Here is a 27,584-nt window from a genome sequence, read left to right as displayed (position 1 = left end):
TCAAATCACTATGATAAAACCCATTACTATGAAAAAAATCCATGACATTAATACATTTATTCTTGTATCTGGAGAATGAATGGAAATAGTGTCTCTACTGAACCATTGATTACATATCTCCACACAAACTCTTGCACTAAATATCAACCAGTGGCCATGACCTCCTAATTTGTCAGGAAATACCTGTGATCCTAGGGACAAAAAGTCCAAGACCTTCCAAAGATGCCTACCTTGGAACTAAAATGAAAAGCGTAGCCCCAGAAGTTGGACATAAGAGTCGAGTGCATCCCTGTCTTCCATTGTTCGGGCACGCAGATGCAGCCAGAATGTAGCTTTTTCTACAAATGCTAAACTAAGTGAGGGAGGAAATTATTTTACTTTTTAATTATGTGGTATTTTGCCTAACTATCCTTTTGTTTCTTAAAAAGGAGACAACTTTCCTTTAATGACCCACTAGTTTAAAAAAATCTACGGCACTGGGGAATTTAGGATAAGGAGACAAGCTCTTAAACTGGGTTGTTTTTCTGCACACTAATGAAGTTCATAATTTAATTGGAGGAATTATTAGAAACATTCTCTCTTTATAATGGTGCAAACCTCAGAGGAAAATGAGCTGCTTAAGCATATATTCTCCTTGTAATTCAAGAAATCCTCAAGGATTTAAGAAATATGCTCCAAATCAGAATGGCACTCAGTTGTCCACTTAAAATGGGTTCATACCATAAATCTTGATTCTAAGCATTTCCACTGGAGTTAATGCTTTGTGTTGTTTTTTATTTTCAATTATGGTTACTAAGCTTTTCATTTGAGTGCTCTTATTTACTGAACTTCATTCTCCCTTTAAAAGAAGAGGAAATTAAATTTTAAAAATTTGGATGGTAAAATGTTATTTATGTATTTAACTTGAATAAAAGACTTAAGGATAGGATCATTGACTGCAAATTTATGAAATGTTATCATATGAAAGAGGTAGTACACTTATTCACTATAGTTACAGAAGAGCTAATGTAGTCTAATACATGGAAGTTAAAATGAAAAGCAAATCATTCTCAATTGAAAGGTAAACTCTTAAAATAAGCTGGTGTAGTTGCTAATTTCTAAGCTTATCCATTAATATTTGTGGTTTGTTTTCATGTTTGAGGATGCACCTTAAGCAGAAGTGGTTGTGGGTATTAAAATTTATGGGAAAATATGGGGAAAAAATTAACATTTAGAAAATTCAGTGCATTTCTTTATTTTTTTCTCCCCTTAGAAAATGAGACACTACCATGAGAATTTTATTTTAGCAGTGAAGCACCTAGAGCTAACACAATATGTCAAATAAGCCCAATCAAACATATAAAAATGAGTTAAGAAGTTAGGATTCAGATAAACACAGTGATCTGATACAGTGAAATACACCATATTTCAGCTGAGAGACATGGAGAGGGTGACTCCCAGAACATTCCAAGAAGGGCAGAGCCATAATTTAAATTGTTGCCATTTAAAGATGGCTCCTTTAGGAATATTCTGGGTCTCCTGTATGGATTGAGCTCACTACAGGCTAGTGTGACTACATTAGCACAATGCAGAGAGCATGAGGCTTGTAATTAGCAACATGACTTTGTCACTTTATTATTACGTATGGGATGTTTAAAAAAACAAAGTCATGGAACTTCTCTGATCCTCAGTTTTCTCATCTGTAAAATAGGGTTAAACAATACCTGCCTTAAGTTTCTTTTTTTTTAAGTTTATTTATTTATTTTGAGAGACAGAGAGAGAGAGTGAGAGAGAATGAGCTAGGGAGGGGAAGACAGAGAAGGGAACAGAGGATCCGAAGCATATTCTGTGCTGACAGCAGAGAGCCTGATGCAAGGCTTGAACTTATGAGCTGTGAGATCACGACCTAAGACATAAAGTCACGATCTGAGCTGAGAGATCATGACCTGAGCCAAAGTCAGACGCGCTTAACCAACTGATCTGCCCAGGTACCCTGCCTCACAAATTCCTTATGAGGATTAAAAGAAAGAAAGAACCTGCCAAGAACCTTGTAACTGAGTGCCACACAAACGTAAAGGATTGTGACGTAAAATATTCATGGAGGCTATTAGAATTACTTAATTCATTCCCTCCTTTTCTGATTTCCTCCTAGTTCTCAGATTATTTCAAAATTTCCTTCAGAAATTACCTCTTAAATGACAGTATTCCACAGAGATCTGTAAATGTTCTGGAAGTGACCACAGTCATTTATAACTGCAAGGGAAAACACCATATCATATCATATCATATCATATCATATCATATCATATCATATCCTTGTCATCCATTCCTTAAACTTCAACCATCACATGTAAGGCATAATTTTCAAACCTATATTTCTAACTCAAACCTCTTTCTGCAACACCAGAGCAGTACTGTTAAATCCTTGACTAAACTCTCTACTTGGATTCCTACTGAAGTCTTTCCTTCAGCCCTTCCTTCCTCAAAATCTGATTGAGGCCATCAAGTCCTATTGACTTTGCAAGCAACTCTCAAACCCTCATGTGATGATGGCTTTTGTGGAACTTAGAGAGCTTTTCTGGACTCCTCATTTGGGCATCAGGACTTGGAGTTACAGCTTCTCCACCACTGAGCAACGTAACAGCTCTTCTTGTCTCTCCCACAGTTCCCTGCTAACCACAGCTGCACTGAAATATCCTCTAAAACCATTGCCTTAGAATGTTTCTCACCTGCAGGGGTGCCTGGGTGGCTCAGTCAGTTGGGCGTCTGACTTCGGCTCAGGTCATGATCTCGCAGTCTGTGAGTTTGAGCCTGCATTGGGCTCTGTGCTGCAGCTCAGAGCTTGGAGCCTGCTTTGGGTTCTGTGTCTCCCTCTCTCTCTGCACCTCCCCCACTCGTACTCTCTCTCTCTCTCTCTCTCAAAAATAAACATTAAAAAAAATTAAAAAAAAAAAAGAATGTTCCTCACCTGCGCTTAGTTGATATGTGAGAATCCAAATAATCCAGTGAAGAAATGGGCAGAAAACATGAACAGACACTTCTCTAAAGAAGACATCCAGATGGCTAACAGGCACATGAAAAGATGCTCAATGTCGCTCCTCCTCAGGGAAATACAGATCAAAACCACACTCAGATACCATCTCACGCCAGTCAGAGTGGCTAAAATGAACAAAGATGTGGAGAAATGGGAACCCTCTTGCACTGTTGGTGGGAATGAAAACTGGTGCAGCCATTCTGGAAAACAGTGTGGATGTGCCTCAAAAAATTAAAAATAGATCTACCCTATGACCCAGCAATAGCACTACTAGGAATTTACCCAAGGGATACAGGAGTACTGATGCATAGGGGCACTTGTACCCCAATGTTTATAGCAGCACTCTCAACGATAGCCAAATTATGGAAAGAGTCTAAATGTCCATCAACTGATGAATGGATAAAGAAATTGTGGTTTATATACACAATGGAATACTACATGGCAATGAGAAAGAATGAAATATGGCCTTTTGTAGCAACGTGGATGGAACTGGAGAGTGTTATGCTAAGTGAAAGAAGTCATACAGAGAAAGACAGATACCATATGGTTTCACTCTTATGTGGATCCTGAGAAACTTAACAGAAGACCATGGGGGAGGGGAAGAAAAAAAAAAGAAAAAAAGGTTAGAGAGGGAAGGAGGGAGTCAAAACATAAGAGACTCTTAAAAACTGAGAACAAACTGAGGGTTGATGGGGGATGGGAGGGCGGGGAGGGTGGGTGATGGGTATTGAGGAGGGCACCTGTTGGGATGAGCACTGGGTGTTGTATGGAAACCAATTTGACAATAAATTTCATATTAAAAAACAAAAAACAAACAAGCAAACAAAATAAAAAGAATCCATATAATTTTAGATTTCCTATGACATGGAGGGCTCAGAGGCCAAGATACAGGATTCCTTCAATGTTCTTGGAGATCCAAAGAAAGAAGATCCACAGAGAGAAGATGGAAGGGTATCTCCCAGGATTTGTCCATCCCACCAATTCCCAACTATTCAGAGGTTCTTAACATGCTGTATTGTTCTTAAACATAATTTTTGACCTAGAATATACATTCTGCCCTGGCTACTTAAAATTCCGAAGCACATATTTCAAGATACCATGCAAATGTCATAATCTCATCAAAACTTTTCTTAGGCTTCCCAGATTAAATTAGTATCCCCTTCCCTGTCATCAGGGCACTTTACACATTCACATGGTAAAAGCACTTAACCCAAGCCATCATCATTTTTTGTTTACACCTCTGTGCCCACTCTGGTTTCAGCTCCTTGAGAACATTGACTACGCCTAGTACATCTCTGTTATACTCACTGTCTAGCCCAGCGTCTGTCCCAGGGTGGAGAAGGAGTATTTTTTGGTGACAGAAAGAAGGAGGGTGTTATAAAAGCAGAATCTGTTAAGTAGTAGTACAGCCCAACCTCAATAATTAGGACTAATTGAGAAGAATGAATGAATGCCAGGTCCAATGCTTCAAAAGCGCCTTGCAGGACGCCTCTCACAGGAGAAGTGAAAAGTAAATATTGTGGTACATTTATTCAAATTGTGGCTAGGAAAAAGACAGAGAACTTGCAGGGTAACTGGTAAACCTTTGGTAATTGGCAGACCACTTTCATATTACATGATTTTTCCAAATTATTTGAGAAAAATGGAAGGGATGCCCTTCTGCTTTGATACTTTTAAACTTCCCTAGTGTTCTTGCTTACCTAATATCACATGTTTCTGCACTAAAGATTTGAATGCCTAGCTTTAAGAAAGTGAATTCCAACCTCACTTCATACTAAGTACAGCAAATACCAAAGCAGTGACATTCAAAGAGTAAGCATTTGCAAATAGATCTGATTCCTCCCGAGGGTGAGAGTGTAGTGGGGGGAGGGGGGTGTCTTTCTCACTCCAGACACCTAGTTAGAGTGGTTCTGTTCCTCTACCTTTGCAGATCTTGGGATTAGGTAGGGAGGGTGTAGGGAGGGAGGGTGTGGTTAAGAGCTGGAACAATAATGAAGTGAAGGAAACACCCAAAAAGGTAGCACATGGAACTTCTGAGCTAGCACCCCCTGGCTCCTTCCTTGGAGATAAAAAATAACGGGACAGAAGGCAAAATCAATTCTGTAAATAGTAACAGACAACCAACTACTTGTGAGGTGTTTGGGTAGGTGCTGCAACGGGTAAGGAATGAATAAGCACCAGGGAGAAAAAATACATTGATAATTATTTTTAGAAATATTGTGTAACAAGGCGAGTAATGGAGATGTGGGTTAGAGTTTTCTAGGCCACTGAGAAAAGTTCTGACAATTCTGTCCTAAAGTTTTTCAGGTCAAAAATGATTTTCTAGGGGCACCTAGTGGCTCAGTCACTTAAGTGTCCAACTTTGGCTCAGGTCATGATCTCACAGTTTGTGAGTTTGAGCCCCATGTCAGGCTCTGTGCTGACAGCTTAGTCTGGAGCCTGCTTCAGTTTCTATCTCCCTCTCTCTTTGCCCCTCCCCCACTCACACTCTTTCTTTGTCTCTCAAAAATGAATAAAAACATTACAAAAATTAAAAAAAAAAAAAGAATATGATTTTCTATTATCTTAAGTCTGAAACCAGTACCCTGATACATTGCTGGTAGCAAATCTTACAGATAAATGAGCACATTATCAAATGTTCATTTGTCTTTCAGATTTAACAATTATTACAATGAATCACATTACTTCCTTGAAACTGTTCATCTCAAAGAAACAATAAATTATGCTGAGTTTATATTCTATAAAATCTACACATCTGACAAATGTGATGTTCAACTTTTCAATTAATTTAGTTACGAAAGCTTGGAAGAAAATGAAACATTTAAAAATCAAAACTTCCAATTGTGCAACTAAGAAAACATTTTGGACATTATCTCTATTTAACAGCCTGTGACTTGAACTCCTTGTCTGTGTAAAAAGATGTTCAGAACAAATATCTACTCTTCATTTCTCCTCTCACCCCTCATCTGGGTAGATTTTATTTATGCATTAGATGACCTTTTTGGCCATTAGAACCATCTTGCTTCAGCAGTTAATTAACACAAGTACCATAATTTAATACAGTTAATGCTACTTGATGCCCTTTAATGTACCTTCCATTAGTGATATTATTGTAGTATTACCCTGTAAATTAAAATGAGATCAAGACTAAGAGAGCCACTCTTTAATTAAGGTACTGGCACACTGTACTCGTCTATTATTCACTAGAGAAAATCACCCTGATTTACTGAAGTAGGACATCCATAAGTCAGAATTAGTCCATGAAGATTATGAGGTTTATTGAACAATGTAAGTACTACAGAGTCGCTGAGATTGCCAACAGCCATGTTTCCTCTTTTCCTTCCATTATCTTAATAAATACACAATGAGAGGGAGTAAATGGAAGCAAAATAAGTATGTGGCCAAAGAAGAATAAAATTTTTATGATGGGATTATAGTTTTTGTCACCAGTAAAACAGGTATGAGATGTATCACATGCTAAAAGGAACATAAATGCTACATTAGTCTAATAACAATCAAAACATCACCTTTACAGCAAACAATACTAGTGTAAACATAAAGGCCAGGGAGCCTGGTTCAGTCTGTTAAGCGTCTCACTCTGGCTCAGGTCATGATCCCATGGTTCATGGGTTCAAGCCCCATACTGGGCTCTTGGCTGCCAATGCGGAGCCCACTTAGGATCCTCTGTCCCCCTCTCTTTCTGCTCTTCCCCCACTTGTGTGCTCTCTCTCTCTCTCAGAAATAAATAAACATTAAAAAATCCATCAAGGCCATGTGCACATGTTGCACAAGAATTGAGAATTGGAATTCACAGTCAAGTCAAACAAAGACTCTCCTGTTTTTGTTTCATAGCTTCATATACCTCCAGGTGAAAAATCTTGTATTGTCTGTCCACTCTTCTATGGATATTTGCCCACTTTCCCCAAATAATAATGTCAATTCCCACACTATGACATGGGTGGTAGTAGAGTGATAAGTCAATAAACATCATTATAATGATAAGATATGGACATGGAATGACACATTAAATATTGCAGCCATTTCATGGATGGCCAAGAGCAGGTTCAGGGCAACAAAGGGCTTCTTATATTTTGGAAAGTTTATAATGATGAGGTCTTGGAAAAGGAACCCTTAGAACTTTCTTTTGGACATCATCAATTAATCGTTTTGTAGATGATTTGCTCTATAAGAAAAAGTTAACCCTACCGAAGTTTTCAAGTGTAAAATGTATGTATCAGCTTCTGTGCTGAAAGGCCTGTGTACCAGAGGCAGCTCAACAGCTCTCTTTAGTGCCTCCATTTCCCTTATATAACTTAAAAGCTGGAGACACGCCTGAGCCATCAGGCCTTGCTTCCTTAGTCCCTCCCCTATGACTAAAAATACCCCAGCCATCTGGTGCCTAGCACAGTACACGCCAGCATCAGTTTTGCCCTGAGGAATTTGGACAGAGTTTAGAGGTGACAGAGAAGGACCTGATGGAAGGAGCTCACCTCTATTGGACCTTTCTCTCTTGCCCAGCTGCTTCCTCACTAGCTTACACTTGACTGGTGAACAGGAAAAGGCAGAAGAGGGGAGTCCCAGAGAAGGGAGGATGGTTCCTGCCAATTTCCCAGTCACCAAAATGCAGTTGGAGAATTCTAGTAGGACCAGGGATAAAAGAAAAGTGGTAAATCTGGTGGGAGTCTACATTTCAAACATGCCACTTTTAAGAGATAGTATGTCTGACCTCAGAGAATGCATAAAAAATGCCTGTCACTTTATGGGGTGCCTGGGTGGCTCAGTCGGTTGAGCATCTGACTTCGGCTCAGGTCATGATCTCACAGTTTGTGAGTTCAAGCCCCGCGTCGGGCTCTGTGCTGACAGCTCGGAGCCTGGAACCTGCTTCGGATTCTGTGTTTCCTTCTCTCTCTGCCCATCCTCCTCTTGTGCTCTGTCTCTCAAAAATAAATAAATAAATGTAAAAAAAAAAATGCCTGTCACTTTAAAGTGTATTTATACTCTCTTTTTAAAACAGAGGAAACAAGAATGAATGTGCAGTAACAGAAGTAAGTCCCAACAATGGTTATATCTCAACCAAAAGCTGCACAAGATTGCCTTCTTTACAAGTGGAAGATGACAGTGTTTGCAGAAGTTGGACTCTAAGGATTTTGGCTTGGATTAAAATTTCTCAAACTGCAAGAAAACTGAATTAGATGATACTATCTAACAGTGCCGATCACACTAGATTCAAATTCAAATCTCAGTTTATTAATTCTGTAGCACTCATTCTTGTAGATGAACAGAATACTTGTTACTTTGTTGTGGAATGCTATTGTTAATAATACCAACATCAATTATTTTTATATATTATAGTCCCCCAAAATAAGAACTGGAAACTGATTATCTTTTGCTAAGATATTTATGAGTATGATAGCTACCTTTTATTATAAATAGCAAATTCGTATTTAAGGCAACAGTTCCAGATTGCCCACTCGTGGTGCCCTGCTAATACATAAACATTCCTCTACACCCTAGAACCCATAAGCTCAATAATGTACCGATACATATTTCTCTCAGAAATACTACTTTGTTCTAAAGATATCTTCATCATATGCCACCAAGACCCTACTTAAATTTTTTATTTGTATTAATTAATTAATTAATTAATTAATTTTTAAATATTTATTTGGGGGGAGGTGGGAGAGTGTAAAGGGGGAGAGGGACAGAGAGAGCGAGACAGAGGATCTGAAGCGGGCTCCGTGCTGACAGGCTGACAGCAGTGAGCCCAATGTGGGGCTCAAACCCACAACTTTGAGATCATGACCTGAGCTGAAGTCGGATGCTCAACCGACGAGCCACCCAGGTGCCCCCGGCCTTAGTTAAAAGTTTTTATTTTCTATTTATTTACTTATTTCTTTATTTTTTATTTTATTTTTATTTTTTTTTAAATTTTTTTTTTCAACGTTTATTTATTTTTGGGACAGAGAGAGACAGAGCATGAATGGGGGAGGGGCAGAGAGAGAGGGAGACAGAATCGGAAACAGGCTCCAGGCTCTGAGCCATCAGCCCAGAGCCCGAGGCGGGGCTCGAACTCACGGACCGCGAGATCGTGACCTGGCTGAAGTCGGATGCTTAACCGACTGCGCCACCCAGGCGCCCCATTTTTTTATTTTTTTAACTTACATCCAAGTTAGTTAGCATATAGTGCAACAATGATTTCAGGAGCAGATTCCTTAATGCCCCTTACCCATTTAGCCCATCCCCCCTCCCACAACCCCTCTAGTAACCCTCTGTTTGTTCTCCATATTTAAGAGTCTCTTAAAGTTTTTAAAATTTTTTTTCAACGTTTATTTATTTTTGGGACAGAGATAGTGCTTAACCGACTGCACCACCCAGGCGCCCCTAAAGTTAAAGTTTTTAAAGAGGCGTCATTGCTAAAGATTCTAGACTCTTCCAGGAGGAACATGAAGCTGGAATAAAATTGAGAGTAGGTGGCCACCAGTTCCTGCTACTTCCCACAGTTAAGATTGTGAAACCTCTACTACTATACCGAGGTCATGTCCACCACTCCATTCTGTATGCCTGCTATGGTCTTTACCTTAACATCAGTGACCTCTTCTTTATTCTTGTGCACAAGTACAACAACACTATCAAAAGATAGGTCGAGTCAACTCTTGGAAAGACCAGGGAGTCTCAATTCTTCTCCAGTTTGTGAGGACAGGGTTGCCTTAAGTGATGCTGAAAGCCAGTAAACCTAATGGAGCCTGCCTTATTTGTTTGAATTTTATAATTGTTAATTAAATCTACATGATTTATGTACCATTTATATTCTTAAGTTCATATATTCTGACTTAGAGCTATCTTGGCATTGTTAGAATGATTATTGCTTTGCTTTGCTGTTTTTTTCCATTTTGCTGTGTATTTCACTCATCTTTAGTTTTCCCAGCTAATTACCTCATGCTTCAACTCCCATCAGTTGGTTATTTGGATAACATACCACACTTAGAAATCTGGTTGAACAGCTCTACGTTAGTAGCCCTGGTTCTTATTACTTGAGGTTTTCATTAACACATCCTCAAAATTCTCAGAAACTTGCTCATGTGTGTCTCTGATGTATTCTCAGAACCAAATATATGCTCAACTATGACCATTCAGGTGTTTAAACTCAGGTCCATCTATAATTGACCCATAAAATGAAGCAAGCCTGCCTCAGGTCCATATTTAAATGGCAGCCTATCTTTTTAAGACGGTAACGACCAAAAGCCTGAAAAGTAGAGCTACTCCTTTTTAATAAATGTGTGACATTCCTATTTGCATTTGGCTCTGATTTAATATATTAAAGGAATACAACTCACATTTCTGAAACTTTTTGGGGGGCCATACAAGAAAACAAAAACAGAGTTGTACCATGCTGAAACCCTCTCTTGCACTTGAAAACAATGGAAAGACAAATTTCTTATCTTTCAGTATCTTTTATAGAGCAGCTGGCTTTGTTTCCCCTGGTTTCATTGTCTTTAACCACTCCCTGGTCTAGGGAATTCCTTGGTCTCAAATAAGATGCTATTCTTTTTTCTTTTGTTTAAATTCTAAGAAATCCTGCCAGGTTCAGGCTCAGTGATAGGGAGTCTGGGATTGCAAATGACTGCTGAGTAAGAAGGGTCTCAAATTTCCCCAAACCTACCTCCAGACTGGCGTTCCTGAGAAAATGGTGTAGTAGAAAGTGACAAATGTCACTCTCCAGCTGTGGGGCCAACACACTGGCATTTTCTTTGAACAACCGTTCTCACTCAAGTCACACAGATGTTTTCTTACCTTCCGTGAACCTTTATGTCTGAGATCGCATAAAAGTAGCGTGCCAAGTGTAGCTCATCTACAAATATTTCCCCAACCGCTGGTCGCAAAAGCCGTATCCTCAGGTCTGTGACTGTAAAGAAATCTCTGAGTTTCTTGGTTGTATCCAGCTGTCCGTAGAGAGAAGCCATATTGCGTAGCCATGGTCCAGCAAAAAACGCAAACCTGTCTTTGATTTCAAAGTGGATTATTTTGCTATTTGTCATATACCCCGTAGAGTACTCTTCAGTGCAAATGATTTCTAAGACCGTATGCTGTGATAAATCCTTCACGGATTTAGGGTCCATGTGAAAAGCGTCTAAGCAGTCTGTGGCATAATACTGATAGGGCTGCCATGTTCGTCCATAATCGAGAGATTTCTCCAGGATCATTTGGTCTGGACGCCCCGATTCGAAGGTAATAACTATGTTGTCTGTGAGCTCAATGGTTTTGCTCCAAGACAGAGTGATGTTAACCTGGAGAGGCTTGGGATATTCCTTCCAAGTAGCAGACTGCCAAAATGTGGATGGATGTCTTCCTTCAAAATCAAACATCAGCTCAGGGGGATGCGCCAACTCGGGGGTACTTGCATCACACTCATTATTGCACATGTAGGGGTTGCCCTATGGAAGAAGAACAAAAGAGGGTGCATCAAAACACTGGTTTGACACAAGTCTTGCCATATTGCTGTTGCTGAGTAAAAAGCTAGGAAAGAAAGGGGGGGGAACCCTGTCTACAGTAATCACAGTAATCATTTTTATTTGCCCTAACTGGATTCTCCTTTTTAATAGCTTTAAAAAAAAAATGAGGCAATATGGTAATTTTCTTGTCTTGTTTCCTTCCATGGGCTTTAAGAAATGAAAACAGTTTATTTATCCCATATGTGTTAGACCCATAATGCAGTCCCAGAAGCACAAAGACACTGAGCAACTGTCTAACAGCTCAATACCTCTGTGTCCTCTTAGAAAGATGCTATAGAAAAGCAAGGAAATTCCTTCATGCCTCAAGGACGTTCCTCAAGAGCATAGTTCTTTAAAAAGTCATTTTTCAAGCAAACCTTTAGAATTAGCAATGAACCGTAGATACCCGTGTCCTGTTTGGGAAACAATACCCCCCTACAACATCCAGTTTCTTTTTGCTTCGCCTCAAATCCATCATACTTAACTAGGTCTCTGCTTCATAAAGTCTTCTCTTAAAGCATTTACTTTGTTCACCACAAATCATTAAAATGTGGTATACTACAGGCTCTGGGGCTTGGTCCAAACATCTGCCATCCTATTAGCTAGAGGCAAGGGGATTGCACAGAAAAGACTTGGGGCAAGGGTGTGCTCCAAGTTATCAGGACAGGACACCCCAGTACTTAATTAGAAGTATAAGCCATGGCTACTTGACGTGTTACTCTGTGCCGGCCCATAGTCAGCTGTCTGTCCATGGATGTTGGCCATTACTATAATTTCCCTCTCACAGAAGCTAGTTCCTTCACAGTCCACTCAGACAAGAAGCTGGAAATAAATCTTGTATCACAACAAGTTACAACACCACTTATGCTACACTTAATAGCTGCTTTCAAGCTTTCATCAGATGATTCTTTGGCAAACAGCTGGCTCCCCGATTTTTGTTTATTTTGCATTTAAGAAAATAAGTGGTATCATTTGGAGCCAACTATCCAGGCATTTCTCTCTAATCCTCTATTGGGTAATTATAAGCATGGATGGGTGAAAGAATCGACCCTTTGACATTGTCCTTAGGCTTTCTCTTGTAATTACAATTAGATTTTTTTTTCTTTTTCATGAACTGAGAACTTTTCATCGTATCTGCAGGATGCATGAGCCAGGTCTCAAATAATGAATTTACACGATGGACCTTGGTGCTCAGTTACCAGCTGACTCCCATGAAATGTGAGATGGACACTGGAGAATTGCTTTGGCCTCCCCAGAGGCGATTTCTCCTACCCAGTCAGCTAATACTCTCACTCTCTCTTTCCCATTAGTGCAACTGAATCCTAAAGCTGGCAACAGGTTTGGGGGACTCAAGTATAATTGAGATGGGCAAGAGAAAGGAGAGAAGGTACATTATCTGAGGAACAGAACTGTTTTAAAAATACATCCGAGGCATCAGTGATAATGGAAATGTTTCTGTACTTCTCTCTCGAATTTCAATTCCCTATTCCTGATCCCAGCGTCTGTGGCACTATTTATAGTAACCCCTTCAAGAGGAGCCAAGGGGGGGGAAATACGTTTCTGTTCCAGGTGGAATAAATCACCAAATTTATTATTATTTAAACTCTCTTAAGCATACCAGAGAGCCAAATGCAAAGCTCTGCAAACTGGCAAAGGCTTTTTATGGAGGGCTATAAATATTGTGGAATCTGTCAAGATTTATAAGTTCTAAATATATGTAAATGCACATTTTACTGCAAGGGGTCAGGTTTACACAAATCACACCTTCGTTTGAAATTTACTGAAAAAATATGGTCACTTCAAAATCTACCAGCATGTAGCCATCTGCACAATCATTAACTTGGATGCTACCACCTTCCTCCTGACAAAAGCATCCTCATCTGAGGTCAAGGGTATCAAAACACAGGAAATCAACTCTGCAGGATACACCAAAGTGAGTTATCAGGCATTTGTATTAAGTCATGTTGAAAGATAGCATTTCTTCGACTTCAGCATTGATGTGCAGATCTTCTCAGATGGGCATAGGGTGCCAAGACAAAGAAGGAGGTACAGTAGACTGATTCTGGGTATGGGTCGATACTAGCAAACTCGTCTTAGGAAATATACTTGAAGGTATCTATCTAAAAATCATTCATTCCTACATTCAATAAAAGCCGTTGACAATAACCACCATTTATTTAGCACTTATGGGTCACTTTACATCCATTATCCTGGGTAGTCCTTTCCACCCCTGCTATATGGAAGAGAAAACCGAGGCATAGAGAAATGTTATGCAACTTGCCCAATGTCACATATCAAAGTGAGTAAGGGACAGAGCCAAGACGAGTTCCTTCTGCCCCTGCCCTGACCTGCTTAATTCCCAAGTCAATGGAGTTACCTATGATGCCACCCAGTCTTAGAAACACAGTTGGCTGGTTAGAAAGCAAGGGCCTAAAATCAAAATAGGTTTGGGAAACAGCTTAAGATCTTCCTGCCTTAGAAAGCCCTAATGAGCATTATCATACATCTCAGATGTTAAGAATCTTCCTCAGCTTCATGTAAGACCTAGTTTCAGAAACTTAATTTGACCATGGAGCCCCTTTTTGCTTTAGTAACCTCTATTTATATGCCACAGAAGTAGTGTTCTGGAGAACATCCTTTGAGATTCCTGCTTTGTATTACTCTTAAAATTGTAAACGTGTGGATGCCAGAGAGCACTGCAAAACTCAAAGTTTTAGTCCTTTAGTGAAGACATGGCCATACAAAGCACTTAGTCTCTGCTTTTGTTCCATAAGGATACCCTTCCACAGGGGCTCAGCAGGACAGCCAGCTCAGGATAAATGCTTATATTTACATCAAATTGTCAGCCATCAAAATGCATGCCAGGACAAGGAGACAATTTTATTGCATTGCACTGATCTGGTGCTGTAGGCACCTGAAAAATGAGAAAAAAGTTTCATGCATGCAATAATTATTTATTGATTGCCTACTATACTACTATATTTAAGGCACTTGTCTTGGCTTTCAAGAGGCAGTAGCGAACAAATCCAAGTCCCAGCTTTTAGCATGGCTTCCATTTTAGTTGGGGGAGATGTACTAAACAAATATATAATGTTCTATAATGTTACATGGTGATAACTACTAATAAACCAGTTAAGGGGGAAAATGGTGTTGGAGGAGGAATACTGATTGTAATTTTATACTGGGAGGTCAGAGAAAGTCTCTCCTGGATAATGTGACATTTGAACAGATTAAGAGCAATTCCCAATTTACACTGGAGATGATCAGAGTTTGACCAGAATGACAGTTTTGTCCTTCATCTGACTCTACTCTTAGAGATAATTTCAGCAGCATAGCAATTTATTGAAATGGATGAGTAAACAAATCATTTCTAAGGAGATTCTACACCAAATGGCTCACCCCCCCCAAAAAAAAAATTAATTGAACCATTCTTATTTCATAGACCTCATGCTCTTTTAGGAGATTCATGATTTGATGACCATTAATATAACTTACTGAGAGACAATGATACTGAAAGAAAATTACTAGGGAAAAACAAAGATTTCATTTTGCTCCCCTCAGAAAAAGCTTGCATTTGTGGTGAGAGAGAAAAAAAGAGAGAGAGAGAGAGAGAGAGAGAGAGGCAAAGAAGCTGAAAACCTTACTATTTTAGAAAGAGAAAGCTAGAGGAGAGATTATATGCTAAAATATTTCGTGTAAATATTTCACAAGGGTGTGATTGGTAATACTGTTGTTACAGAGAATTATCAATATGAAAACAATTGCTGTTAAAAGGATTAGATTAATTAAATTTTCAACGACTTCAACCCCACCCTAATCCTCCCTAATACCATTAACAATGAAATTTATATAAGAAAAATAACTTTCCCCTACTTGTGAAAGCAAAGAACACTTCTTGTTGCTAAATCTAACAGATTCAGGCATTAGCAAGTGTAAGTAATTATTTTGTGGCCAGCAGGCAGCTTTAAATAGATCTTAATTTAAGTCCTACAAGTAACAGACCCTTAACTGATTGTCTATGGACAAAGCAGAAAATATTTATGACTGTGCTGATAATATTTACACCATTAAGAGATGCCTAAATAATTAAACAGATATTGCTGCTAAATGTCTTTGTAACAATTAGAAGATGAAGATTGTGATGCTTAATTTCATTTAAAAAATGTTAATATGTTACCTCTGGGAGAATTGAAGTTAGTTATTAATTAGCACTTTGTAGCCAAAGTGGAATGTTATTCTTCCTTAATGCACTTTCAGAACTTAAAAGGATAAATAAAATTTGAGACGTGTTTCTATTGATGGAATTACCTTCCTTCTGTCAAGAGATACTTTGACAAGAATAGTCCTTTCAACTCAGATCTGCTAGACCCTTCGAGTTAAAAAAGAAAACCTGCATAAGCAGTAATCCTTGTGGTTCCAACCAGTTTGAACTTCTCCTTCCAAGTTTTACCCATTGGGAAAGACAGTTGGAAAGGTAGGGAATTCTCATGAGAGGTTTGCCACTGAACTGTACATTACATGCCAAGTAGGCATGTACTTACAAGTGGTCGTGAGAAGGATTTGGGTTCACACTTATACCGATTATGAAAAACAGTGAGACAGAGCTGCCTCACACCCATTTGCATCTGGCTCGCCCTTGCTTGTTTTAAGACTAGGTGCCATTAAAAAAAAAAAAAAAAAAGACACATAGGTAAGGGAGCAGACACAGTATTCTGGGATAGCACTCCCAACCTGTTTCCATTGTGATTTTGAAATAGATATCACTATGTCGTTGCTAATGCAAGGCTTTAAAAGGGTGAAGAAATAGGTAGCATAGTCTACTGCTTGTCTCTCAGAGAGATGAACCATGAGCACCATGTTTTAACTGCTAGGCTGGGCTATCATCTTGAGGAGATGGCTTCCTTTTCTTCCCTTTCATTGGTGTAATTTGTGGTGGTTAGGAGCCCCTACTCCCCAGTCCCTTCTTGGGACTTCTTCGTCACTCCTTTCCCTGAGTCCTCGATTCTCGGTTGGCTATAACACAGAAAGGCCCCTCTTTTATGACTCCTTTTCTGAGGAGCCCCTCTCTGACTTTTATGACTACTCTGAGTCTGAGAGCTGATCATTGTTCAGGCTGAGGTGCCCCCTCCAGGTCTTGTAGCTTTGTTACTCGTGATAGAAAGAACAGGAAGAAATCAGAACCAGAGGTGTGTATAATTCAAGATGGTGGATACCTTCTCCAGAAATCTGAAAGGTAAGTGTCAGCATCATCAGTACTGATAGGCCTTGCTGACCACAGCTAAGGGGATAAACTCTTCATGTCCTCAGGTAGGTCCACAAGGCAGCATGTTTCCATTATCCCTCTGTACATAAAGGGCAGCAACCCCTACAAATGACAGTGCACTCTCACTTATAACCTGCCCTGTTAATTGGCATGTTGGATCCCAATGAGGAGTACACACAGGGCAACAATATAGTCTGAATATTTTGGGACTGTTCAAACTTTAGTCTGAAAATGTTGGGACAAAATTACCTATATATTTGTCAGAGCATAAGTGCCAATTTTTGCTTTGGAAAATATGACCACTCTAAGAATAATAGAGGAGAAAGAGTTTTGTTTTTGTAACTCTGCAGTTAAAAACCAACTGCCCTGTTTTCTAATGGAACCCTCTGTTCATCACAAAGATTCCTTTCTGGCATAGACACAGGCTTAAGGCCTGATTGAAGCCATTGCTTGTTTCAATCTGCTCCCTGACGATACTAACACCATGTGGACTTTTTTACTCAGGAATAAAGACAGGAGGGCTTAACCTTTCTGCAACGAGAATTCTAGAGGCCATATCACAGAATATGGGCCATAATAGACACCTGTGTAAATCCCCACAGAGGATTATGGGCAGGATTTTCAAACTGGTGAAGGCTGCACAGATCAAGATGACCAAGTTTTTAAGAAGGAGCCAAATACATTCTCAAGCCACAGTAGCCACAAAAGTGGATTCTTATATAGCAACCCAAATCATTATTTTGCATGAACTGGAGAAGAAATAAATATTCATGGAATCGAGTTAGTTTGAAAGTGAACGTCTATAGAAAAACACTGTAGTAATGTGACACTTTTATAACTGGTAGGGAAATTGCTTTTTAAAATTTATTGTCTTAAAAAATATTACTTAAAAATCCTTGGCACGGTGTTTTGCCTTATAGGTCATCTTGAAACAGAAGCTAAGTGTTGATAACACCAAGTTGAAGTGGACTTTCAGCATTTTAAGTTAAAGTAACTTGAGGGGAGTTAAAATATCACGAAGGTGGGAATGTTCTGAGTTTGATACCATCATGCACTGTGAGAGTTGATTTGAACATTTTGAATCCTGAAAGTTCTGACTTGATTCTCAAAAAGTGGTTCCTTCCTCTCTCATATGAAAAAAACAAGTCCAAGACCCACTTGAAGTCCATTTTCTGCAAGCCTCCAGCTTTCCTGTAAGAGAGTATAGGAAGACCAAAGCATTCTCTGTTGAAGTGATCACTAAACCATGAAAGGCATGAAGAGAACTTTCTAATGTGGCACTTTTCAAAAGTGACTGGTTTCTGGTGAGTCTATTCTGATTTCTCATACTCTATATTTCTTTCAAACTGCTCTCTTCCAAATTCATTAGCTGTTTACTGGGAACCTACTCTGTTAAAAACACTGTGAAGAACACAGAAATTATACAACAAAATGTTGGCAACTTGGTAATGGAGACTAGATCTATACACGCAACAATCATGTTTTTCCAGTTGGTTATTCATGCTCCTAGAGAGGGCACTAGGTGCTCTTGAGGGTAAAAAGACCCACCAACAACATTGTGCAATTTTCTGGAGGGTCTATTTCACTACTTGCCACATAATTAAACAAATATTTATATTAAAAACAGGCATTTTAAAGTATGGAAAGAGCCCAAATGTCCATCGACAGATGAATGGATAAGGAAGATGTGGTATATACAATGGAGTATTACTCAGCAGTCAAAAATAATGAAATCTTGCCCTTTGCAACAACATGGATGGAACTAGAGTGTATTATGCTAAGCGAAATTAATCAGTCAGAGAAAAACAGATATCTTATGACTTCACTCATATGTAGAATATAAGATACCAAAGAGATGAACACAGGGAAGGGAAGCAAAAATAATATAAAAAGAGGGAGGGGGCAAAACATAAGAGACTCAAATACAGAGAACAAACTGAGGGTTGCTGGAGGGTTGTGGGTAGAGGGATGGGCTAAACGGGCAAAGGACATTTGGGAGGACACTTGTTGGAAAGAGCACTGGGTGTTATACGAAGGAGTCATATATGAATCACTGGATTCTGCTCCTGAAATCATTATTGCACTATATGCTAATTAACTTGGATGTAAATTTAAAAAAAATTCAAAAATAAAAAAAACAAAATAAGGTAAATGAAAAGTGAAAACAGGCATTTTATGGAGTAAAATGCAAAAAGTATTTGCAAGCAAATTTTTAGGAAAACACACAAAAACATTTCATGCCTGGGGCAAATTTGGAGGTATGTGTCAAAACCACCGAACTAGAGAAGGAGGGGATCTGGGGGTTTCTGCTCAGTGACAGTTTATTCCATTCCACCACCTTCCTGCATATGATACTTCATCCAAACCACCTTGGAGAGGTTGTGGCAATACTAGCTTTACCAACACTATGAATGGTGATTTAAACAGTTCCAGCATCAAATTCTAGCCTGAAAATATTTGCTGCACTCTGCCATGGCAATCTGGGTGGGTACTCCATACACTAAAATCTCTATACAAGAAGAAAATTTGCCATCCTTCCATCAAGTTGAACATACAGTATGTACTGTGGTAATATACAAACTTTAAGGTGCATAAGAAATAGTTGGTGAGTCCAATCTCCTTCCATCAGGAATGCCACTTCAATAGATTGGGTGGACCCAGGAGCCTAATTTGACAACTACCCTAGATGAATCTGATGCAGATAACCTCTGGACTACACTTCCATAAACACTGGTGTAATGTTTCTAAGAATCATGGCTCTGGGTTAGATCTGCTTAGGTTTGAATTCCAGGCCTACCACTTAGTTATTAAGTAATTTTGGACAAGATAATTGACTTCTTGAGCCTTGATTTCTTCTTCTTCAAATTCCATATAATATGTACTTCATGATATTTACTTGAGAAAAAATTACATAATGCATGTTAAGTGTTCAGCATCTCCTTGAAATGCAGTCAGTGCTCAATAATTAGTAGTTAGCATTAAAAATGCTCCTCCTTCTGCATTTCTTGACTCTGAGAATGACATCAAATTCTTCCATGTCCTAAGCAGGAAACATGGAAATCATCTTTTTTCCTTCTCTTTCCTCAATCTGTTTACCAGCCAAGCTCTCTAGAACCCATCACTACAGCTTTCTTAACACTGCCAATGTTTTTAGTTTTTTCATGTTTTAAATATTTAAAAACTATTTTTGTCCTGAATTACTGTAACACCTTCTTAAATGAACTCTCTCCAGATTATACTATCCTCTTACAATCTATTCTCTGCGTAGTTTACAAATGTACTTTTATTATGCCCCCTTCTTAAAGCTCTTTAATGGGTTTCCCATTACCTTGAGGGCTACAATTCAAATTCCTTAGCCTAGCTTGTACGATCCTTCAAGATCTGGCCTCTGTGCTTTTTCCTTTTTCACTCACTTATGTTCACACCTTATGAGTCAATCACACCAGCCCATGAGTGTTTATATATATGCATTATTATGCAATTCATCATATTAAATTCTAATTGTTTATTTTTACGTCTTTCCAACTAGAGTTCTGTCAGAAGCACTGGCACATAAGAAGCAAACAACACAACTTTATGAATATAAGAAAAATAATGAAAGCAGAAAGACAGGGAGAAAAAAGGATAAATTAACTTGGTTTGACAGTATGGAATAAGATGGGAGGGATTTGCCCATAGGTTGGTGATTAGGGATCAAACAGACCACCAAGCTTAAAGGACTATCTAACATCCTAAGTTGTAGATGAAATTAGTAATGATGTAATATATTGGGTAAAACAAAATAAAACCAGGAAAACATCAAGAAGTCCAACTCCAAAGTGCAGAGTGCCTGTGTCTGTGATTGATATAGTTACTGGGACTTCTGGTGAGGTCAGAGGACAAAGACAAATGGCATGACTACAGTCATGTCCCAGTCCTTTCCTGGTGTTCATTTCATCTTCACTTTTCTCCATCAGTCACAGCAGTGTTTCTTCTAGTGGCTTTAGGCTGAAGACCTCTTTTCCTCATCCCACCTTGCCTCACTTATCCAACCTATAGCATCCTTCTGAGTTTACAGGAGTGGCTGAACATCAAGGGTTTGATTGGGCAATTATGGAGAATAAAATAAAAATTGGGGAAGAAGCAGTGAATGGGGAGGTTATAATTTAACAATGCTCAGGCATGGAAATGGTGCCTGGTGCAAATCCTTGGGAAATGTAAGATGTGGTAAGTGGAAATGGGTGAAGAACCAGGAAGCAGCACAGTCTGTTGCAAAAAAGGAAGTGGTCTTCATTTATTGTGCTGCAGCTTACATGGCTGTCCTAATTACAGAGGTCCTGAAACTTCTACCTGGCTCCAGAGGCTGACTCATTAGGAAGCTAATGAAGCTTACACCTCAGAGCCACTCAATTACACTAGCTGCCTCTTAGGTCTAGTACCTAATTTTGTGTTTGAAGCTTTGAATTTCTCTTTTTAAAAAAGGGTCCCCAGAACTGTATAGGCTCCAGGCTCATAAAACTTGGTCTTACCATGGTCTGGGCCATAGGTAGTGTTTCGGGGCTTGCTGAACTAAAATAACCCTTCCTTCCTTCCTTCCTTCCTTCCTTCCTTCCTTCCTTCCTTCCTTCCTTCCTTCCTTCCTTCCTATTTCTTCTTTTCAATTGATTTCCTTCTCTTTTCTCCCCTAGAATGTTCTTTTCTCAACATTTCCAACCTTGAAATAAACTTTCTCTATTTTTTTTGCCCAAGTTCACACTTGAGGGGTGTGTGTGTATGTGTGTATGCGTGCAAAATAACATACCAATATTTGTTATATTAACACTCTTGGTATATTGTCAACAATAAATGTAATTCATTTATTTGTAAGTCTGAATGACAGCTTACCAGAGCCACCATCATGAACCAGAGTAAATTAAATGACAAAAAATATCAAGCAGCTATCATGTGCCAAGCATTATGCTCGCTCTGATAGATTAGTTTATAATAAGGTTGATTCTTCCTTATCAGCTATAATGTAGTGGCAAGATAAAATTAAGGAAGGTGTATCAGTTGAAGAAAAGAAAATGTATTATAGAGGGCTATTTTGGGTAGGTTATATAGGAATGAAGTAGCAGCTAATAATATTCTAATATGCAGGTAATATATGCAAAATGTATTGTTAAAAAGAAGTATAAAAGTCAGGCAGTCATGATGAAAGAGTTGGAGTAGGCAGAATCTTAGTTTTCAAAGATGTCTCAGATTTGCATAGGTGAGGAAGGCATTCTCTTCCTGGAATAAAGAAGGGATCAATGATCATTGAATACCTTTTATGGTTAGGAATTGCAAAAGGGGCTTTATATGTGTCCTCCCATTTAATTCTCACCATTACCTATACAGCAGGTGTTATTCTAACTTTACAGATGAAGGAACTGAAGTTCAGAAATGTCATGGAATCTATTCCAGATAAATGGGATAAGTCTGTCTGTAAAATGAAGATGAACCTAGTGTTTGAGAGGCTGGAAGGTGTTAGGAGAGAATTTTAAATATACAATGTGAAGTTGATTTTAGAGGGTACTAAAATCTGGGTAGGTGTATTTGTGTGTGATTAATTGGAGAATAAAAAGCTATTGGTGGTTTTCAGAGTAAGTGACCTGTACAGTTAGCTTTCTTCATTAGTTTTCCAGATTCCTTTCTAGAGAAAATATCACCTTGAGTCCAATATTAGGAGTTAATTCAATCAAGTCATGAAGAAGAATCAAAAAGCAAGAGTTACAATTCTCAGAGTGGGCACGCAAATAGTTCTAGACACACCTTATTTATCTTTGTATCTAGCACAATTCCTGGCACACGGTAGACAGTCAATATATGAGGAGCTTACAAATGAATGTAAAACAAGCTGCTTCTCTAACTAGCTTTTCTGTTTAACAAAATAAGAAAATTCTCAAAAATGAAGAAGAAGCAATTAAATGTCTTCTAATTCAACTATCTGCTGCGTAAATCACTTCTGGGACTTCAGGTAAAGAAGAAGCATGATCTTTGATTTTTCTCTTTATCTAGAGAGATACTGCCCAAATCTCAAACACTCGTTCGTATTTCACCTACAAATCAAGAGATTCATTATGGAACTGGAAAGGGTCCAGAACTGACTTAGGGCCTGATGACACTATTTCCAATGAAGTCTAGGGTATGGACTGAGACAGCCTCAGAAATAGCAGAATGTAACAATAACTGCAGTGTGGGATATAATGAAAGGAGGTAAGACTAGAGGTAAGGAAGGAAGCTAGGAGGTAGCTTTAATAATGTAGGTGTGAGAACAAGGAGCTGATTAAACCGAACAGAAAGGCAATGGAAGAGTCAGCAGGAATTAGACTGATTGGAAGCAGAGAGCAAAGGAAAACAAAGAATCAATGGTGACACTGAGTTTAATGCCTGCAGACAGTAAAAATGGTGGTGATAAAGTTTTCGACTAAAACTAGTATAAGACTGGGACTCTTTTATTGCCCCATCACAGCAAAGTTCCATTTACAAAATGTTAGTATGACATCTAACATTACTGAAAACCAATTACTGAAAATGCCACAGAGATTCTATTCATAATGTACAAGATATTTAATTTATTTTTTATTAAAAAATTAAAATTTTTTTATCGTTTATTCATTTTTTTAGAGACAGAGAAAGAGTGTGTGTAAGGGAAGGGTAGAGAGAGAGGGAGACACAGAAGCTGAAGCAGGCTCCAGGCTCTGAGCTGTCAGCACAGAGCCCAACGCGAGGCTCGAACTCACGAACCACAAAATTATGACCTGAGCCGAAGTTGGACGCTTAACCAACTGTGCCACCCAGGTGCCCACAACATGATATTTTAAAGTCCTCCATTCTCATCTCTCTCTAAATAGCCAACATGCGTACTTATTGATCTCCAAATATTTCCCAACTAACTTTAAGTTCCCATTAACTTGGTCCCAAACTTGGTCTGTACAGGCTTCCTCATCTCTCTTGGTTTCTCCTCCTTCCCCTCTTTATCTTCTTTTAGTTGCTGCTTATTTCATTGCAAATCCAGCTATTCTCCTACGTACAACACTAGTTTATAAAATGAAAGCCAAGGAGCCTAGAGAGAGCAAAATAGAACCCTTAGGAGCCAGTGCAAGAAGCTGTGAATATTATTAAGGGGCGAAGTGGATCCAACTGTATTTTAGACAAGAGGCTAGAGCTGGGAATTACAACCCAAGGAATGAAAAAGATATGTTATCTTCCCCAAAGTAGTCCACAAAAGAGTAAAAGGCCAAGGACAAATGTCCAAGAGAAAGGAACTTGGGTGGAAGTGTGAATAGGGCTAAGTGTTAGAAAGTAGAAACCAGTAAAAACAGGAGCAATAACTTAAAAATAAGCCCTGTTAGCTACAAACTAGTGATGCATGGGGGCATTAGTGCTGGACAAAGAATCAGCATTTTCAAGCCTGGACATTTGGAATAAATAGTTATTCTGTCAAGGAGTATCAGCCTCTTCCATAGTGAAGATGAGCACATGTAATAAGAATAATAAGGGATACTCTCACAGCATTTTTGTGAGGACTAAATAAGCTCATAAGTAAAAAGAGTTCAAGATGGTGCTTGGCCCATAGTAAGACCTCAGTACATGTCAGCAATTACTATTATCATCAACATTGCCATCTCTATGACCCTTACAACTTGTCACCTCATAAAAGCCCTCCTTTTCAGGGTCCATTGTGCCACCAAATAACTCAGCACTCAGTTTTTCAATGTGAGCTGGTAAAATGGAGGTGTGAAAGTTAATCTCCTCATAGAATTCATACGATAAGTCAACCTCTTAGGGATGCACATGCATCCCTAAATACCATTCCTATTATTTACAGTATAGCTTTACAAGGTCTCAAGGTACCTTTCGTAACAAATATAAAAATACCTCCAGATGGCTCTTATTTTTAGAACATTTTTTAAGGTTTATTTATTTTTGAGAGACAGAGAGACAGAGTGTGAGTGGAGGAGAGGCAGAGAGAGAGAAGGAGACACAGAATCTGAAGCAGGCTCCAGGTTCTGAACTCTAAGCTTTCAGCACAGAGCCTGATGTGGGACTTGGGACTCACAAACTGCGAGATCATGACCTGAGCCAAAGTTGGACGTTTAACCGCCTGAGCTAACCATGTGTCCCCCAAGATGGCTCTTGTTGAATGCAATATCTACCTCTCAGGATCAAACCTGTTGTAGTAGCTATGGTCAATGTAGAGCAAACCCAGAATCCTCCCAACTGGACAGCTAACTCAGAACCCAGTGTAATTAAAATGAGGATGGGAAGAGGACAAGACTGAGACTGCATCCACACTCTTGAATTTATGAGAAGACTCAACCTGGGGAAATTATCTAACTTTTCTGAGCCTCTGTTTGCTCAGGTATACACTAGGGAGTACATCTCACTACCCAGTGAAGATTAGAGTATACAACACATTAAATACACACACACACACACACACACACACACACACACACACACCATAGAAAGTGAAATAGAGCTGGCAATAGAGATTAATTTTCCTCTTTTTATTATTTTTTAATGTTTTATTTATTTTTACGGGAGAGAGACAGAGAGACAGAGTATGAGCGGGGGAGGAGCAGAGAGACAGGGAGACACAGAATCCAAAGCAGGCTTCGAATCCACAAACTGAGATCATGACCTGGGCCGAAGTCTGATGCTTAACTGACTGAGCCACCCAGGTTCCCAGAGATTCATTTTCTTCTACTTCTATCCATTCTGTCTTCTTTTTAATTGTTCACACCTATGTTTTCCAATATGGTAGCCATGAACCCCATGTGCTTATTAAGCACTTAAAATGTAGCCAGTAGGCAGTCCAAAATGAGATTTAATGTAAGTCTAAATTACACACTGGATCCCACAGACATAGTAAAGAAAGAAAAAGAATATAGAATACCTTGTTAATAATTTCATATTGATACATGTTAAAATGACAATTATTTTGGGTATGTTAGGTTAGATAAAACATATTATTAAAAAATTGTTTTAAGATTATTTATTTACTTTGAGAGAGAGAGCTGGGAGGGACAGAGAGAAAGAAAGAGAGAGAATCCCAAGCAGACTCCACACTGCCAGCATGGAGCCCGATGTGGGGCTCAAACTCATGAGCTGCGAGATTATGACCTGAAGTGAAATTTAGAGTCTGATGCTCAACTGACTGAGACACCCAGGCACCAAATTAAAATCATTTTTACCTGTTTCTTTTTACCTTTGATAAATTAAATATTACTTATATGGATACATTATATTTCTATCAGACAATACTGGTTTAAACAATCAACCAGATGTGATGAAGGAAACAAACATTTGGCAAGTGAAGGTTCATATGGTCCTTTTTACTTCTCATAGCCTAGATTCAACTGACTTTTGTCATTGATGCCAATAGGCACTTGAGGTCTCTTTTGGGCAGGCATCCAGAAAGGAGAATTAAGCACCCTGCCCACACACAAGATAACATTAATAATAATAATAATAATAATAATAATAATCAATATAAGTATGAAATGGCATGGAAAGCACAGCCTGACCAACTGGTGAAAACAAAGCCTAAGATGAGAATAGAGTGACAGGAGTCTTTGAAAAATTGTCTGAGCCTTGTGCTTTTCATGACTGTGAAGACCAAAGACCGATCAGCCACCAAGGACCAAAAAAATCTTTAAAAATTACATGAAAGAAAATGAACTGGATGCTAAAAATGAAACTGCAACAAGAATGCATTTATGCCTACAGAAAGGTAATTAGAAATTCTTCGACTACAATATCAGCAAGTTATTCCAGAATTTAGGAGTATAAGAGGGAATTACTCTTTCTGGAAGAACCTCTTCTGGACCCATCATGTAGGCTATTGATCAACTCCCTTGGAAGAAGAAGAAAGAGTCCATGTATTTGGTCATAAATGTGAAAATACCATTTAGTTAGAGCTGGTTTTATTGGCAACTTACAACCCATATTTGAGTTAATAAATGTAAGTCAGGGCTCACTAGATATTTTAATATATGTACAAGGAGAGAAATAAAAATTTAATCTGACCTTCAAGAAAATGAAAACGCAATTCAATATCCTAGAGAATAAAAAACAAACAAAACAAACAAAAAACTTCAAAATGCCAGAAAGAAAAAAAAATTGTGTGATCAATAGTGCCAGATACTCAAGAGAGGATAAGGAGCAAGAAAAATCTTTTGCTCTGTCTTGAAAAGGGTTGTCAGTGACCTTGGAAATACTTGTTATGATTGAGTGTTGATCCAGAGCCATTTTACTAGAGAATGTGAAATGCTAAAAACAAAAAGGGAGAGAGAGATTCAAAACACTCATTGGAAAAGTCTCAAAACAAAAGCAAGCAAAATGAGATAGCTTAAATGGGGAAGAAGATTAAGTAATGCACTTTTAAGAATGATCAGTGTTTGGAAAAAAAAAAAAGAATGATCAGCGTTTGCTGACAGAGTGCAAAGAAACGTAGCACAAAAAGAAAGAAGGGTTAAGTGTGAAACCAAGTTGCCAGTACCTACCCTGTAATTTTGGAAACAAAGGATACCTTCTCAATGCAAAAAACTTATGGCTAGATCTTTTCAGTGAGTAGCCAAGATGCTTTACAACTAGAATTATTGGATGAATGTCTCCTTTGTTGCTCACCTTCTAATTTCATTAATCTGCTGTGGTTAAGGCTCACTAACAGGAACCAATATAAGGATTGATTTTAAGCAATTTCAAATCTTCCTCAATATTAGTTCAGGACCATATCAGCGGAAAATTTACTTGTCCTGAATGGATTGCACTGGTCTACTCAAGTGAGTTCAGAACTGGGAAGTCAGAGATATTG

At 38.7% G+C, this 27,584-nt stretch overlaps 1 protein-coding gene across 9 annotated transcripts in view; it reads right to left on the bottom strand.

Annotated features, from left to right (window-relative positions):
* NTNG1 (netrin G1) overlaps positions 1 to 27,584 on the bottom strand; it is a 338,068-nt gene that overhangs the window by 141,292 nt on the left and 169,192 nt on the right. For all 9 annotated transcript variants that reach the window (XM_023258950.2, XM_011285034.4, XM_019837535.3 and 6 more), the window contains one exon: positions 10,805 to 11,445. In XM_023258950.2, coding sequence (XP_023114718.2) covers positions 10,805 to 11,445 — 641 coding nt within the window. The remainder of the gene's footprint in view (positions 1 to 10,804; positions 11,446 to 27,584) is intronic.

Source organism: Felis catus, chromosome C1, assembly GCF_018350175.1.
Source record: "Felis catus isolate Fca126 chromosome C1, F.catus_Fca126_mat1.0, whole genome shotgun sequence".
NCBI classification, from domain to species: Eukaryota; Metazoa; Chordata; class Mammalia; order Carnivora; family Felidae; genus Felis; species Felis catus.
The sequence above is the reverse complement of the archived record's forward strand: the minus strand, read 5'-3'. Positions and strand labels throughout refer to the sequence as shown.